The following is a 17426-nucleotide window of genomic DNA, read 5'->3' as shown; positions in this document are numbered from 1 at the left end:
TGTATTTGGATTTCCAGAAGGCATTCGATAAGGTGCCACATAAAAGGTTACTGCACAAGATAAAATTTCATGGGGTTTGGGGTAATATATTAGCATGGTTAGAGGATTGGCTAACTAACAGAAAACAGAGTCAGGATAAATGGGTTATTTTCTGGTTGGCAAACAGTAACTAGTGGGGTGCCACAGGGATCGGTGCTGGGGTCTCAACTATTTACAATCTTTATTGATGACTTGGATGATGGGACCGAGTGTAATGTAGCCAAGTTTGCTGATGATACAAAGATGGGTGGGAAAGCAAATTGTGAGGAGGACACAAAATCTACAAAGGTAAATAGACAGGCTAAATGAGTGGGCAAAAATTTGGTAGATGGAGTATAATGTGGGAAAATGTGAGGTTATCCACTTTGGCAGAAAAAATAGAAAAGCAAATTATTATTTAAATGGAGAGAGATTACAAAATACTGCAATACAGAGAGACTTGAGAGTCTTTGTGCATGAAACACAATAAGTTAGTATGCAGGTACAGCAAGTAATCAGGAAGGCAAATGGAATGTTGGCCTTTATTGCAAGGGGGAATAGAGTATAAAAGCAGAGAAGTCCTGCTACAACTGTACAGGGTATTGGTGAAGCCACACCTGGAGTACTGCATACAGTTTTGGTGAGACAGGGCATACAGAGATGAGAGGATTGACTTATGAAGAAAGGTTGAATAGGTTGGGCCTATACTCATTGGAGTTCAGAAGAATGAGAGGTGACCTTATTGAAACATATAAGATAATGAGGGGCTGGACGAGGTGGATGCAGAGAGGATGTTTCCACTCATAGGGGAAATTAAAACTAGGGGACATAGTCTTAGAATAAGGGGCCGCTTATTTAAAACTGAGATGAGGAGGAATTTCTTCTCTGAGGGTTGTAAATTTGTGAAATTCTCTGCCCCAGAGAGCTGTGGAGGCTGGGTCATTGAATATATTTAAGGCGGAGATAGACAGATTTTTGAGCGATAAGGGAATAAAGGGTTACGGGGAGCGGGCAGGGAAGTGGAGCTGAGTCCATGATCAGATCAGCCATGATCTTATTGAATGGCAGAGCAGGCTCGAGGGGCCAAATGGCCGACTCCTGCTCCTATTTCTTATGTTCTGCTGAAAGGTCCCATTGCCCCAGGAATCTGAAACCCTCCCTCCTGCACCTTTTCTCCAGCAATGCATTAATTTGTTTTATCCTACAATTCCTATACTCACTAGCATGAGGCACTGGGAGTAATCCAGTGATTACTACCTCGGAGGTCCTGCTTTTTATCTTCCTCCCTAGTTCCTGAAACACTGACTGCAGGACCTCAACTCTCTTCCTTCCTTTGTCATTGGTTCCTACATGGACCATGGCTCTGGCTGTTCCCCTTCTCCTCGCAGATTGTTCTGCAGCCGTTCACTGATGTCCTTTACCCTGGCGCCAGGGAGGCACCACACCATGCGGGCCTCCTTTCAGCAGTTGCAGAAAAGCCTGTCTATCCCTCTGACTATCGAATCGCCTATAACCGCTGCATTTCTACACTTTGTTGTGCCCCCCTGTCCAGTTATTTGCTCCACCGTGCCACGGATGTGTTCTTGACTGCACTCCCTGAGGTATCCTCACCGTCACAGGTATTCAGCACTGGAAACCAGTTTGAGAGAACCACACTCCCTGAGGACTCCTGCACTGCCTGTCCCTTCCTACCCTGCCGGATAGCCACCCATTTACTCACCTCCTGAACTCTCTGTAGCTGCGGGGTGACCACCTCCCGGAGCACGCATTCTCAACCTCCCAGATGCCCAGCAATAATTCCAGCCTCTCCTCAAGCTCAGAAACTTCTGCACACCTGTCCAGCCTCAAAGCCTCCTTGATAAAGTGCTACATCGCCACCGACACCTGCGAATCCCTGGCCCAAAGACCACCCTAAGTGGAGGAAGAGCATTTGGGAGGGCGCTGAGCACCTCGAGTCTCATTGCTGAGAGCGTGCAGAAACCAAGCGCAGACAGCGGAAGGAGCGTGCGGCAAACCAGACTCCCCACCCACCCTTTCCTTCAATCACTGTCCACCCCACCTGTGACAGAGACTGTAATTCCCGTATTGGACTGTTCAGTCACCTGAGAACTCACTTTTCGAGTGGAAGCAAATCTTCCTCGATTCCGAGGGACTGTCTATGGTGACGGTTGTCCAGGACACATGAAACTTCCTGGAGTTCCCACAGCAATTGCAGGCAATGGGCCTCAGCGACGCATCGTTTTGCTTTAAAAATCCCTTTAGATCTAATTAATGACTCAGATTATTTATGTTTACTGTTGCCCCTTGGTTTAAAGCACTTAGCACCTCCTCCCCCCCGCCCCCCAAACACACACTTTCTCCCCCCTCGGCACATCTCCCCCCCCCACCCCCCCCCTGCTCCCATTGCCACTCAGTGTAGCAGATAATCACAGCTCTCTGCACGCCACTCCATTTTCTCCGGATTTGAAGATCTATACTTTGCTGGTTATAAGACTGGATCTGAAATGTGGACATTGCCTTCGCGAATTGGGCAGCCTTGTTTCTCGGCGCAGTTATTTATTTCACATCTTGGTCCTTGTCCTCTAGAGGGAGGCGGTGAGATGATCAGAGTCGCCCCCGGGCTGTGGGATACCCCGGGAGCTCTGACCATCAGTCACTCTCAGCTTCCATCACTCGGAGATCGAACTTCAGTCAGTGTCAGAGCCCGGGGGCGGAGGGACTCAGCCTGTTGCTGCTGCAATGGGAGGCCAAGGTCTGTGCACCCTGCCGGGCTGCTCACTGCCAGATTCACACAACTGCAGCTTTGAGGAATGAATGTAGGCGAGTGAACATTCACCACACTGGAGCCGGGCAGCATCACATCGGTGAGTTTCCACTTTAAAAGCTAAAATGGTAACGCTGAATGTTTCCGTGGAATTGAGATTCTGCTTTTTATTATTATGTACATTTATCTCCTTCGGTCCATTGCTGCTTATAATAGTGCTTGGATCAGATCTGTTAATTTTCGCTGTGGGGGAGGGAGGTAACCTTCACTGGTGTGACGTTTGTCAATAATATAAAAACAGAGAGAGAAACAGAGTTAATGTTTCAGGGCGATACTCTGTTTCTCTCCACAGATGCTGCCTGACCCGCTGAGATTTCCAGCATTTTATTTCAGATTGCAGCATCCGCGGTATTTTGCCTTTGTGATGGTTTGTGTTAGTCAATTTCATTATAAGAAACTGACAGGATTGTGCGTTGCATCGTGTGTGTAAAGGGGCAGAAAACGTGTTCCTTAAGCAGTTTCCTATTGAAGAACAATGTTCTAAAATCACAGTTTATCAACCATTTGAATTTAATCGGCGAAATGCTCTTTTCAACTTCTCGTCAGTCGCTGTTGGAATTCCCTCCTCCGTGTTGTCATTTCTGGTGAAAGTGCCCATTCTCCCTCTCCCACTTGTCAGCGACAAGTTTACAGAGTCGCTGAAGATTTGACCGGTTACTGCAAATATTTGATTCCATCTCTTTGCTCCGAAAAAATGACAAGGTCTACAGGGGCTAAACTGAGAGATTAATATCTGCGCCACAGTTACAGAGTTTGTAAAGGGGTTTGCCATAATATTCCCCAGGTGTCGAGTGTCATCATTCAAAGGAACAATATTTAGCCGCAAGTATTCCCTCCTGTGCTCTCGCTGACCACACCTTGCAGTCTGTGACACAAAAGGCCTTTCTCTGTGATTATAGTTTAACTAATTGAAAAAAATCAGAGTAGCAACTAATGTATTCTTCATTTTAGTTCACGAATCCCATCCCCTACTCCTTTCCCTCGCGCTCTCTCTCATATCCGATCCCCTTTTTTGAATTCTGCAGCCTCCAGGCTGTCCATGGACTAGAACAAAGCTGCTCCGAGTCAGACTGAGGATTCCTGGTGCCCTGAACATCCGGGGTCCCTCCGGTCCCCTCCACGCCTTCTCCCTTCCAACCTCCACATCTCCCTCCCTCCCCCAAACTCCCAACCTCCCCTCCATCCTCCCCTCCATCCTCCCCATCACCCCTCCATCCTTGCCTCTTCCTCCCCTCTCCCCCCCATACTTCTCCACAGACCCTCCATCATCATTTTCCTCCTCCCCTCCATCCTCACTCCTCTCCCTCCATCCTCCTCTCTTCCTTCCATCCTCCTCTCTTCCCTCCAATCTCCCCCTCCTCCATTAAAACACAAGCAGGCTCAAGTGGGGCATAATTGCCGGCATGGACTGGTTGGGCTGAATGGCCAGTTTCTGCGTTGTAGCCTCGATAGTGGTCTCAAGCCAGATGTTGCTTTTTTAAGTGTTACTTTTTTAAGTGTTACTATATCACCACTTTCCATCAACACAGACGGTGTTGGCCACACATCAAAGCAGAAATTGTCAGTCTAACTCAGGAACCAGCCAGTTGCACCCTAACCTGGAGACACCCCTCTCCCCTCTGGGAGCTCAGTTTGACCTTGCACCAAGTGCAGTATAACTCCATACTAGAAATGCCCTCTGGCAGTGCAGAATGGGAGGTACCAGTTTGGAGTTTGTGGAAGACATGTTTTCACGACCAGTCAGCACCTTCTGGATTGAGGAGAGCTCAGTGTGATTTTCATCACCATCCTATTGGGTGCGGATGATAGGTTGATGAGTTTTGGTGTGGCCTATTTATTGTGTTAGGTGTTTGAATAATTAGGCTAATGGTGTCTAACTCTGTGCTAACTCCCCCTCTCTAATCCCATTTTGCTACTGTTTCCCCACTCTAGTTAATATTTTCCGTCTTCAAATATTTATCTAGCTCCCCTTTAAATGCTGCGATTGTCTCAGCTGCAATAGCCACTTGTGGTAATGGGAGTCCTGTTCCAATGACCCTTTGTCTGAAACATGTCCTTCAAACTGCCCCCTTTATGCTTCTTGCACTGATTTATTCTGCCTTGTTACTGATGCAACCTTTCATCGTTTATCCGCTAAAACCCTTTTATGCAAACTTCTCTTCCACCCTTCTCAACTTTTGCTCCTCATTTGAATACTTTGCTATCTAAGTCTCATCATGAAGATACCCGTCATTGTCAGCCGTGGCTCAGTGGGTAGCACTCTCGCTGCTGAGTCGGAAGGTTGTCTGTTAAATCCCACTCCAGGAACTTGAGCACAAAAATCTAGGCTGATATTCCCAGTGCAGTGCTGCACTGTCGGAGGTGGTGCCTTTCGGATGAGATGTTAAACCGAGACCCTGTCTGCTCTCTCAAATGGATGTAAAAGATCCCATGGCATTATTTCGAAGAAGAGCAGGGGAGTTATCCCCAGTGTCCTGGACAATATTTATCCCTCAATCAACATAGCAAAAAAACGGATTATTTGGTTATTATCACATTGCTGTTTGTGGGAGCTTGCTGTGCACACATTGATTGCCGCGTTTCCCACATTGCAACAGTACTTCATTGGCTGTAAACAGTACTTCATTGGAGACATCCAGTGGTCGTGAAAGGCGCTATATAAATGCAAGTCTTTGTTTTACTGAGAGTTCATATATCATATCAATCATATCCCCTTTGCCCATACACTAGGTAATTGCCTTGAAGAGTCTCGTTAAATCGGTCAAACACACTGGTCATTTATAAAGCCATGATGACTTTCTCTGATTAGCCCGAGCTTTCAAAGTGTCCAGCAATGTTATCCCTTACCGTGGTGTCCAGTAGTTGTCCCCCAACTGATGTGAGGCGAATTTGGGAAAATTATGGTCTAAAAGTAGCCTTGTCAATTCATGAAGATGGAGTCAGTTATCAAACAATAGGTTGAAAACAAGAGATACCCTTTGTTGTGTATTGTGTGTAAGAAGCTGCAGTGTTCTTTTTGCAAAATGCATAAATCCCTTTAACATCAAAATGTCTTGAATATGAAGTGCCCCTCAGTTATAGAGGTTATCACCCTGTGACTTACCTTGAACTCTTTGAGCTATCCCCTGATAGCTCAGTCGTGACAGAGAAATTTCTTCACTCAAAGAGTTGTGAATCTTTGGAATTCTCTCCCCCAGAGAGCTGATGAGGCTCAGTCGTTGAATATATTCAAGACTGAGATCGATAGATTTTTGTTAACTGAGGGAACCAAGCGATATTGAGATCGGGTGGGAAGGTGGAGTTAAGGTAGAAAATCAGTCATGATCTTATTGAATGGTGGAGCAGGCTCGAAGGGCCAAATGGCCTACTCCTGCTCCTATTTCTTATGTTCGTAAAGTCCACAGCAGTACCGAGCCAAAGAAACTAGTTCCTATCTATGCTGAGATAGTCGGAAAGGAGATAATAAAAACCAAGATTGCTGCTCCTGATTGCTACCCAGTGACCATTGTTGCAAAGTAAGCATGGACCTGTGATGCGGAATGAATCGGCTTTGGCTGTAGTGGCCTTTTTGTTGAATAGTCGCTCAACACCTAGGCCCTTGCCTCACGTAAGGAATGAGCTCCAGAGGCTGGCTCGATGTCTGTGGAACATTCGTCAGTGTCTTCAGAAAAGGGGAGCCAAAACTTAGAAAGGTGGAGAGGAGGAAGAAAATAAATCACTGTCATTTTTGGTCACATTATGCCCTATTCTTTAAATGGACTTGTGCTCCAGAACTAGCCGTGCCTCTAGCCAAGCTGTTCCAGTACAGCTGCAACACTGGCATCTATCTGACAATGTGGAAAACTGCCCAGGTATGTCCTGTCCACAAAAACAGGACAAATCCAATCCAGCCAATTACTGCCCCATCAGTCTACTCTCAATCATCAGCAAAGTGATTGAAAGTGTTGTCGACAGTGCTATACTCACCAATAACCTGCTCACTGATGCTCAGTTTGAGTTCCACCAGGACCACTCGGCTCCAGACCTCATTACAACCTTGGTCCAAACATGACAAATGAGCTGAATTACAGAGGTGAGGTGAGAGTGAATGCCCTCGACATCATTTGACCGAGTATGGCTTCAAGGAGCCCTAGTAAAATTGAAGTCAATGGGAATCAGGAGGAAAACTCTCCACTGGCTGGAGTCATACCCAGCACAAAGGAAGATGGTTGTGGTTGTTGGAGGTCAATCATCCCAGCCCCAGGACATCGCTGCAGGAGTTCCTCAGGGCAGTGTCCTAGGCCCAACCATCTTCAGTTGCTTCTTCAATGAGCTTCCTCCTTTGTACGGTTGATTTACCTTCAAACAAAACACAATACTGAGAGCTGAAACTACCACACATTGCAAAATAAACTCAGCGTGTGAATAATTAAATATAACTTTACTTACCTAAACAATAAACACAGGTTTTATTGCACGTTTCTTCAGTGAAGGTAAATGCCACCTCTCAATGCTTGACAGTTCATGATGTACAGAAATAATTTATTTGTTGGATGCCTCCAGTTTCCTTATTGTTCTGACTGATAAAATAATAAAATTGTAAAATAAAAACAAAGTCAAGAGATAATTGGACCGGAATCATTTTGAAGTTCTGGCCATCTGCCTGATTCATGACATTAGGTTTGGATCAATTATCAACAAAATAATTTGTGGATAATCGTTGTGCAAATTAACCACTTTGAGGCGGTTTGTGTGATTCAATCATTTTTTTCTTTAGGTTTAAATGATGACTTTCTATTTCATAGCTCAAGGGCTAGTGGTGTCAGCGGTGGTTCAGGAGTTGCTCTCTTGGCTCTGAATTGCAGGGTTGTGGGTTCAAGCCCCACTCTAGACATGTGAGCCCATAATCTAGGCTGACATTCCCAGTGCAGTGCTGAGGGAGTGCTGCACTGTCGGAGGTGCCGTCTTTTGGATGTGCCGTTAAACTGAGGCCCCGGCTGCCCTCTGTGATGGAAATAAAAGATCCCACAGCACGATTTTGATGAAGAGTTCTCCTCGGTGTCCTGCCCAAAATTTACCTCTCAACCAACAGCAACTAAAAACAGATGATCTGGTCATTATCACATTATTGTTTGTTGGAGCTTGCTGTACACAAATTGGTTACCACGTTTCCCACTGCAACCCAGCTCGTGAGGAGAATGGAGTGGGACACACATCCCCTCATCCCACTCAGTCTGCCGATATTGGGCAACGGTTTAAGGCAACACTTCACACCTGTTTTTAACTCTCATTCTTTACGCAGGTAGAATTCATGCAAAGAGGAAATTATTGTTTCTGGTCAGTGTCAGTGATTCAAAAAGCAGTCGCTTGGCAACCTGTGCCTTCACTGATATTCCTGCTGCCTGGATGCTTTCCATTTCAGCAGCCGACTGGCCAGGAGAGTGCTGAGAGGCATTTGGGATGATTTATATCGCTGCAATGGGAAACGGTTCTGTACGAGCAGCAGGGCCTGAGGCCAACTCTACCCCGAGCCCGGCGGATCCTTCCTTGGAGATCCTCGAGAAGCTCAGGACGAAGATTCAGAGCCTGGAGGAAGAATTGAAGAAGAAGAAGGATGAACTGAAGCAAAAGTCAGAGAAAATAAAATTCCTGGAGAACGATCTGAAGGGCAAACTGTCTCAGATAGACAAGCTGCAGGATGCTATTGGATACAACACTGCCCCCGTGTCTCCCTCCATCAGCCGGCACAAGAAATTGGTCAGTGTCATAAACGAAAGGCCAAAGCGATTTGCACAGGTAGCGACTGAGATCCACCGCCGCTTCAAGGCCAAAGAGGGAGTGTCGGCGGAACCAACCTCGTGGAACTATTACTGCCACAATCTTCAGAAGTTCTCCATCGAGCAGGTCCGTGTGCGGAAGGACTCCAGGTAAGAAACCTCGCTGCCCCAGGGGATCAAAGGGTCACTCGTTCCCCACAACAGTGCAGGGGAGACACAACCCTCCCCGCTCACAAACCCCGGCTTTATTACAGGGGCTTTAGAGCATGATGTGTAAAACCTGTCAAATATGTTATCCGCTCCACCATAATAACGGGGCAGAAATCCCTCTGGGGGTCTTCCCGCGGGCAATTGCCTCCTCCCTGGAGATTTTTTACCAATTTACCTGGTGGTTGGGGAGGCCTTCTCCTCCCGCGCGCTCCCGCCCAGAGGCTTCCGACGCAGAAGGTGCAGTCACGTGCGACTGCTCAGCCAATCAGGTAGGTACTTCACAGGTTCCCATTAATAGCACTGAGACTCGCCTCTCTACCAGTTCCTTGTGTTAATGGGAACAGAAACAACCACACAAAATAATAAATAAAAAACAGACCACACATAATAACTTTAATTTCAATTAATTTTAAGTATGTCTTATAGAAATAAAATATTTTCCCGATTTTTAAAAAGTTTTTAAAATTATGGTTAATAATAAACTTACCGTAGTGAGGACGGTTTTTAACAATGAATTGTGTGTTTATAATTTTATTTTACAATTGTTTTTGTGTGTTTTAAAACACTTGCGCCTGTAATAGTCGGCTATGCACCTGCTTTTTCAGGCGCAAGATTTTTGAGGACACTTGCTGGGCAAGATATGCGTAAATAGCCCAATCTTGCCCGTACAAATGTCCTCGCTCCCAATCTGGCTACAACCTTGACAGATCGGAAAAAACAGCTTTCAGCGCATGCGCCTTCCCGGGTCCTTGGAAACTTCGTACGGGCCCGGGACGTCGGAATTTCCACGCCAATATTTCACTTCCAGGAACTCATGGGGATAGTTAAAGTTTTACACGGGAAAATACACATTCCTAAAATAACACAAACGCATCTATGTTCCCCAGAATTCGTTCTCTGGGCCTTACTGCATTTACAGAACATTATTTGACTTTGCTTTGACCCTCGCCCACTGTGGCTCGAGGTTAAATTGGGTGTTTCTCGTCTGTCTATAGCCAGTAACTAGAGTCAACTATTATCACTTTTGCAAAGAATCTAAACGAAGAGTTTTAACACAAGCCAAGACATTCAACTTTGGGGGCATCACAGCTCTGATCCTCAGCAAACATCAGCACACAGATACCTGGAGAGTGGGAATAGGTGTCAATCCTGGCCGTTTGTTCCCCCCTCCCTCTATCCCAGCCATAGACACTGAGTTCAGTGACAGAGGTCCTCATCCCTGCCATGTCTGAGGTCAATGAACCGAACCTTGGCCACAGGTTGGCATTGCATCTTCCTGATCTCTTTGGCTCAGTGTCTTGGTGTGCGTGTATTTAAATTTATGAAGGGGGTTCGATAGGTTAGATGTAGAGAAGATGTTTCCACTTGTAGGAGAGTCCAAAACTAGGGGCCATCAATATAAGACAGTCACTAATAAATTCGTTAAAGAATTCAGGAGAAACTTCTTTACGGAGAGAGTGCTGAGAATGTGGAACTCGCTGCCACAGGGAGTGGTTGAGGTGAATAGTATCGATGCATTTAAGGGGAAGTTAGATAAACACATGAGGGAGAAGGGAATAGAAGGTTATGGTGATGGGGTGAGATGAAGAGGGTGGGAGGAGGCTGGTCTGGAGCATAAACCCCGGCACGGACCGGTTGGGCCAAATGGCCTGTTTCTGTGTTGTACGTTGTGTCACTTGTTAGCCGGTGTTAGCCACAGCTCTATGCGTCACCTGCGATGTATTTAACCACTCCACTTAGGGCGGTCTTTGGCTAGGGTCTCCCAGGTGTCAGTGGGGATGTCACAAGGGAGGCTTTGAGGGTGTCCTTGTAATGATTCTGCTGCTCACCTTTGGCTCGTTTGCCATGAAGGAGCTCCGAGTAGAGCACTTGCTTTGGGAGTCTCGAATCTGGCATGCGAACTATGTGGCCTGCCCAGCGAAGCTGATCAAGTGTGATCAGTGCTTCAATACTGGGGATGTTGGCCTGGGCGAGGACACTGATGTTGATGAGCCTGTCCTCCCAGGGATTTGCAGGATCTTGCGGAGACATCGTTGGTGATATTTCTCCAGCGACTTGAGGTGCCTTCTGCATATGGTCCATGCCTCAGACCCATACAGGAGGGCGGGTATTACTACAGCCCTGTAGACCATGAGCTTCGTGGTAGATTTGATGGCCCGGTCTTCAAACACTCTTTTCCTCAGACAAGCTCTTCGAGTCTCAACGCAAAGAGCATGAAGAGGTCAAGTGCAGACAGCGGAAGGAGCGCGCGGCAAACTAACCCCACCCACCCCTTCCCTCGACGAATGTCTGTTCCACCTGTAACAGGGTCCATGGCTCTTGTATTGGACTGTTCAGCCACCAAAGAACTCACTTTGGGAGTGGAAGTAAGTCTTCCTCGATTCCGAGAGACTGCCTATCATGATGATGATCCCCTGGTCCTGATGAAATCCCCTGGTCCTGATGAAATGCATCCCAGGGTATTAAAAGAGATGGCGGAAGTTATAGCAGATGCATTCGTTATAATCTACCAAAAGTCTCTGGACTCTGGGGAGGTACCAGCAGATTAGAAAGCAGCTAATGTAACGCCTCTGTTTAAAAAAGGGGGCAGACAAAAGGCAGGTAACTATAGGCTGGTTAGTTTAACATCTGTAGTGGGGAAAATGCTTGAAACTATCATTAAGGAAGAAATAGCGGGACATCTAGATAGGAATAGTGCAATCAAGCAGAAGCAGCATGGATTCATGAAGGGGAAATCATGTTTAACTAATTTACTGGAATTCTTTGAGGATATAACGAGCATGGTGGATAGAGGTGTACCGATGGATGTGGTGTATTTAGATTTTCAAAAGGCATTCGATAAGGTGCCACACAAAAGGTTACTGCAGAAGATAAGGGTACGCGGAGTCAGAGGAAATGTATTAGCATGAATAGAGAATTGGCTGGCGAACAGAAAGCAGAGAATCGGGGTAAATGGGTCCTTTTCGGGTTTGAAATCGGTGGTTAGTGGTGTGCCACAGGGATCGGTGCTGGGACCACAACTGTTTACAATATACATAGATGACCTGGAAGAGGGGACAGAGTGTAGTGTAACAAAATTTGCAGATGACACAAAGATTAGTGGGAAAGCGGGTTGTGTAGAGGACACAGAAAGGCTGCAAAGAGATTTAGATAGGTTAAGCGAATGGGCTAAGGTTTGGCAGATGGAATACAATGTCGGAAAGTGTGAGGTCATCCACCTTGGGGAAAAAAACAGTAAAAGGGAATATTATTTGAATGGGGAGAAGTTACAACATGCTGCGGTGCAGAGGGACCTGGGGGTCCTTGTGCATGAATCCCAAAAAGTTAGTTTGCAGGTGCAGCAGGTAATCAGGAAGGCGAATGGAATGTTGGCCTTCATTGCGAGAGGGATGGAGTACAAAAGCAGGGAGGTCTTGCTGCAACTGTATAGGGTATTGGTGAGGCCGCACCTGGAGTACTGCGTGCAGTTTTGGTCACCTTACTTAAGGAAGGATATACTAGCTTTGGAAGGGGTACAGAGACGATTCACGAGGCTGATTCCGGAGATGAGGGGGTTACCTTATGATGATAGATCGAGTAGACTGGAACTTTACTCGTTGAAGTTCAGAAGGATGAGGGGTGATCTTATAGAAACATTTAAGATAATGAAAGGGATAGACAAGATAGAGGCAGAGTGGTTGTTTCCACTGGTCGGGGAGACTAGAACTAGGGGGCACAGCCTCAAAATATGGGGGAGCCAATTTAAAACCGAGTTGAGAAGGAATTTTTTCTCCCAGAGGGTTGTGAATCTGTGGAATTCTCTGCCCAAGGAAGCAGTTGAGGCTAGCTCATTGAATGTATTCAAATCACAGATAGATAGATTTTTAACCAATAAGGGAATTAAGGGTTACGGGGAGCGGGCGGGTAAGTGGAGCTGAGTCCACGGCCAGATCAGCCATGATCTTGTTGAATGGCGGAGCAGGCTCGAGGGGCTAGATGGCCTACTCCTGTTCCTAATTCTTATGTTCTTATGTTGGGGAAGTCCAGAACCAGGGGACATAGTCTTAGGATAAGGGGTAGGCCATTTAGGACTGAGATGAGGAGAAACTTCTTCACTCAGAGAGTTGTTGACCTGTGGAATTCCCTGCCGCAGAGAGTTGTTGATGCCAGTTCATTGGATATATTCAAGAGGGAGTTAGATATGGCCCTTACGGTTAAGGGAATCAAGGGGTATAGAGAGAAAGCAGGAAAGGGATACTGAGGGAATGATCAGCCATGATCTTATTGAATGGCGGTGCAGGCTCAAAGGGCCGAATGGCCTACTCCTGTACCTATTTTCTATGTTTCTATGTTTCTATGTTTAACCGCTAACCATCCGGGGTGCTGAATTCTGAGCATTTGTTATGATTTTGTTCACCATGATGAATGTAGTCAGTGCTGGTGACATTTCTTCCACTTTGGCTGTGTCGTGTTGGTACAGCAGATATCTGGGTCGCATCTGTCAGTCCTCCTAACCTCAACCCCAGAGGACAATGTATGTCCCTCGTATGAATACTTTCTTTATACACACCAGCTAACCATATTGCCTCTCAGAGTGACACAGCCAATTTATACTAATTATAGGCAGGTTCGTCCAATGGGGGCTCAGAGTTGGAGGGCCAGAGTTCAAGCTCATTACATCAAACACGTACAGCCAATAGATAGTTGTCTTTCATCACGGGAGGTTTCCACAATGCGGCTCATTCCACATTCTGCCCTTAAATCTAACCCGAACTACAGAGCATAATGCAAGTGTATAATTCTGTTGTAATGTCGGCAGAACCTAGGGTTTCCCTGGTAATCACCTGCCAATTAATTACACAACAACTTGTTTTATAGCACCTATAACGTAGTAAAACCTCCCAAGGCACTTCACAGGAGTATTATGAGATAAAAATTTGACACCGAGCCACATAAGAAGAAATTAGGGCAGATGACCAAAAGATTGGTCAAAGTGGTTGGTTTTAAGAAGCGTCTTGAAGGAGGACAGAGAGGTAGAGAGGCGGAGAGGTTTAGGCAGGGAGTTCCAGAGCTTGGGGCCCAGGCAACAGAAGGCACGGCCACCAATGGTTGAGCGATTATAATCAGGAATGATCAAGAGGGCAGAATTAGAGGAGCGCAGACATCTCAGGGTGGCGGGGAGGGGGGGTGGGTGGAAGTTGTGGGGCTGGAGGAGATTCATCATAGTCCTTTGGAATCAAGGAAGATTTGCTTCCACTCTAAGTGAGTTTTCAGGTGGCTGTACAGTCCAATGCGGGATTTACAGTGTCTGTCACAGGTGGGATAGACAGTGGTTGAAGGAAAGGGTGGAGAGTCTGGTTGGCCGCACGCTCCTTCCGCTGCCTGCGCTTGATTTCTGCTTGCTCTCGGTGATGAGACATGAGGTGCACAGCGCTCTCCCAGATGCTCTTCCTCCATTTTGGGCGGTCTTGGGCCAGGGATTCCCAGGTACCGGTGGGGATGTTGCACTTTATCTGAGGGTATCCTTGAAACGTTTCCTCTGCCCACCTGGGGCTCGCTTGCCAAGTAGGAGTTCCGAGTAGAGCGCCTGCTTTGGGAGTCTCGTGTCGGGCATGCGGACAATGTGGCCCTCCCAACGGAGCTGGTCAAGTGTGGTCAGTGCTTCGATGCTGGGGATGTTGGCCTGAGTGAGAACACTGACATTGGTGTGTCTATCTTCCCAGTGGATTTGCAGGATCTTGCGGAGGCAGCGTTGGTGGTACTTCTCCAGTACTTTGAGATGTCTACTGCAAGTGGAAGAGATTACAGAGAAAGGGAGCAGCGAGGCCATGGAGGGATTTGAAAATAAGGATGAGAATTTTGAAATCGAGGTGTTGCTTAACCAGGAGCCAATGTAGGCCAGCGAGCACAGAGGGTGATGGGTGAGTAGGACTTGGTGCGAGTTAGGACACGGGCAGCTGAGTTTTGGATCACCTCTAATTTACGTAGGGTAGCATGTGGGAGGCCAGCCAGAAGTGCATTGGAATAGTCAAGTCTAGAGGTAACAAAGGAATGGATGAGGACTTCAGCAGCGGATGAGCTGAGGCAGAGGGCAGAGACGGGTGATGTTACGGAGGTGGAAATAGGCGGTCTTAGTTATTTCGTGGATATGTGGTCGAAAGCTCATTTCAGGGTCAAATATGACACCAAGGTTGCGAACAGCATGGTTCAGCCTCGCAGAAGTTGGGAAGAGGGATGGAGTCAGTGGCTGGCGAAGGAAGTTTGTGGCGGTAATGATCGCAGTAATGATCTCAGAATTGCTAATCATCTTACATCGAGGACCGGAAATGTGCTGACAGTTGGTCTCCATTCCAACAGCTGCTGCTGAAATATAAAAAAAACTGAGCAAAAATAGAAGGAAAGCCCTGTATCAAATCGAAACTGTAGATGTGGAAATTCATAACAGATACTGGGCGTGATTTAAAGGCTGTAATCTAATCTCAGAGTCCTGAATGTGGTCAGAAATTGCTCAAGTTTCTCGTTCTGTTTATCTCGATTAGATTATTGCTCTGCAATAACTCCCAGATACTCCAATTCTGCTTTGCTAATCATCTCATTAAAGAGCTGAAGGGCAGCATTTTAATAAAAGTGTCTGGCAAATTATTCTTCATCTATTTACAAACACAGATTCAATGACATAAATGTCATTAAACTAAATCCGTGGTGCCGCAGAGAGGCTATACCGTCTGTTTCTCCCCCTCCCCAAACAACATTGTCCCTTTAATCGGTTGTCAGGGTTTCTGTGTCAGTTGTCAGCTCATTGATGTCTTACAGCGGGAAGTTCTCCCTAGTGTCCTGGGGCCAATATTTATCCCTCAACAAAACATCACTAAAACAGATTGTCTGGTCATTATCACATTGCTGTTTGTGGGAGCTTGCTGTGCACAAATTGGCTGCTGCTTTTCCTACATTACAACAGTGAGTGCACTTCAAAAAGCATATCATTGGCTGGAAATTTTTTGGGATGTCCTGTGGTTGTGAAAGGTGCGATAGAAAAGAAAACTCCAGAACTGGTCTTTCTATCGCACCTTTCAGTCCTCAGGATGTGCCAAAGCTTATGTGATACCCTCCATAGCGAATAGCCATCATTCACTACATGGGTTCATTCATTTCAAGCATGTGGCACATGGGCACGACGGGGCTGAATGATACGAAGGTTTACACCATGACTCCCGTTGGATTGAGTTAGAACGGAAGGTACAGCTCACACTGTACCAGAGGACAGAGGTTGATCAGAGGGCAAGTCACGATCTTCGTGGAGACCTGGGGAAAAGTTTTACACTTTGTCTTTTAGCTGGGAAAGTGAGTCGAGGATGGAAAAGGGGGAAATTAAATTAATGACCCCCCCCCCACCCCGCCAAGCTGGAAGAACAGTGTTGGAAGCTAAGTGCCAACACAACCCAACGATGCAGACTGAGTGTTTGAGCAATGTGGTATAAGCTGTGATGGATTGGACCAGAAGTGTTGCCGATAATCAGAATCATGATATATTTGGCAGCTTAAAGAAATTGATCACAGACGCCATAATGCACAACGATTTTCTGAAGAAGCTGGAGTGGCAGCAGGTGCGGGAGATTGTGGAGTGCATGTACGAGAGGAGCTATCAGAAAACCGAGCTGGTCATCCAGGAAGGAGGACCAGGAAACCATCTCTATGTCCTAGCAGGTGGGTCCGACTGTATTGGCGACTGGCCGGTTAGTAACAGCGTCTGGTACTCAGTAACGGGCCGGGCTGGGCCAGGCCTGGCTTCTGATGCTCAGGGGCACAGTTCAAGTGATGAATATCAGCGTTTCTCCATAAACAGCAGCACACAGTTCAGTCAGGAGGGCATAGAGCAACGTCAGGGAAAAGGAGACAGAAATTCCCTTTTATGACAGTCCAAAGTATCTTGTAATTTTTTAGGTTCCAGTCATTTTCGTTAACCCCTTTGGTTTTGTCCCTCTATTATGGTAACCCATCCTAACCCTGAAATACACTGCCCCTTCCCCCTTGATCTGGCTGATCTGCATGTCATCATCTTGGGCCAGACTTTCAGCTTCATTGTCAGCGATTTTCTCGGGGTTACAGCTGTTTTTTTGCCCGGCGGGAGTTTGCACGCAAGTTTTTTCCTTGTATCGCCCACATCAGAAGTCGCCCGCCGGGACCAGACCGCCCATGTGCAACGGCGAGAATAACTGCCAGGGAGTAAGTTTGGGCTCATCCGCCAGGTCCAGATCGGCGAGAGACCCGCCCTGTAAAAGCTGCTTTTACAGTGCGGTAAGGGGGGAACCTGCAAAGAAAGGTAAGTGAAAGGTTATTTAATTATTTATGTAAAATGTTACCGCAGCGATTGGGGTTAAAACCGTCGGGAACGCTATGGATGTGGGTTTTTTTATAATACTTTTTTCTTTAGGTTTTCCCTCTCCGTAGGCCCAACCACAGCCTCGGCCTAAACCTTTGCACTTACTGTCCATTCCGGTAGTGACTGCCCATTTGGCTAACTTTCCACTTACCCGCCGAGAGACCGCCGAGAATGAGTGTGCAACACGGACTTTTTTCACCGGGCGCTCAGCTCCACACACCTTTACCCTCAAAATGGAAATTCTCGCCATTTTTTTCGC

At 46.7% G+C, this 17426-nt stretch overlaps 1 protein-coding gene across 1 annotated transcript in view; it reads left to right on the top strand.

Annotated features, from left to right (window-relative positions):
- The window catches only part of LOC139235161 (cGMP-dependent protein kinase 2-like), a 68464-nt gene that overhangs the window by 6155 nt on the left and 44883 nt on the right, over window positions 1–17426 (top strand). The window contains 2 exon segments of the mRNA XM_070866380.1: window positions 8124–8748; window positions 16325–16491. Coding sequence (XP_070722481.1) covers window positions 8124–8748; window positions 16325–16491 — 792 coding nt within the window.

The sequence above is a fragment of the Pristiophorus japonicus genome, chromosome 22 (genome assembly GCF_044704955.1).
Source record: "Pristiophorus japonicus isolate sPriJap1 chromosome 22, sPriJap1.hap1, whole genome shotgun sequence".
NCBI lineage: Eukaryota > Metazoa > Chordata > Chondrichthyes > Pristiophoridae > Pristiophorus > Pristiophorus japonicus.
The sequence above is the reverse complement of the archived record's forward strand: the minus strand, read 5'-3'. Positions and strand labels throughout refer to the sequence as shown.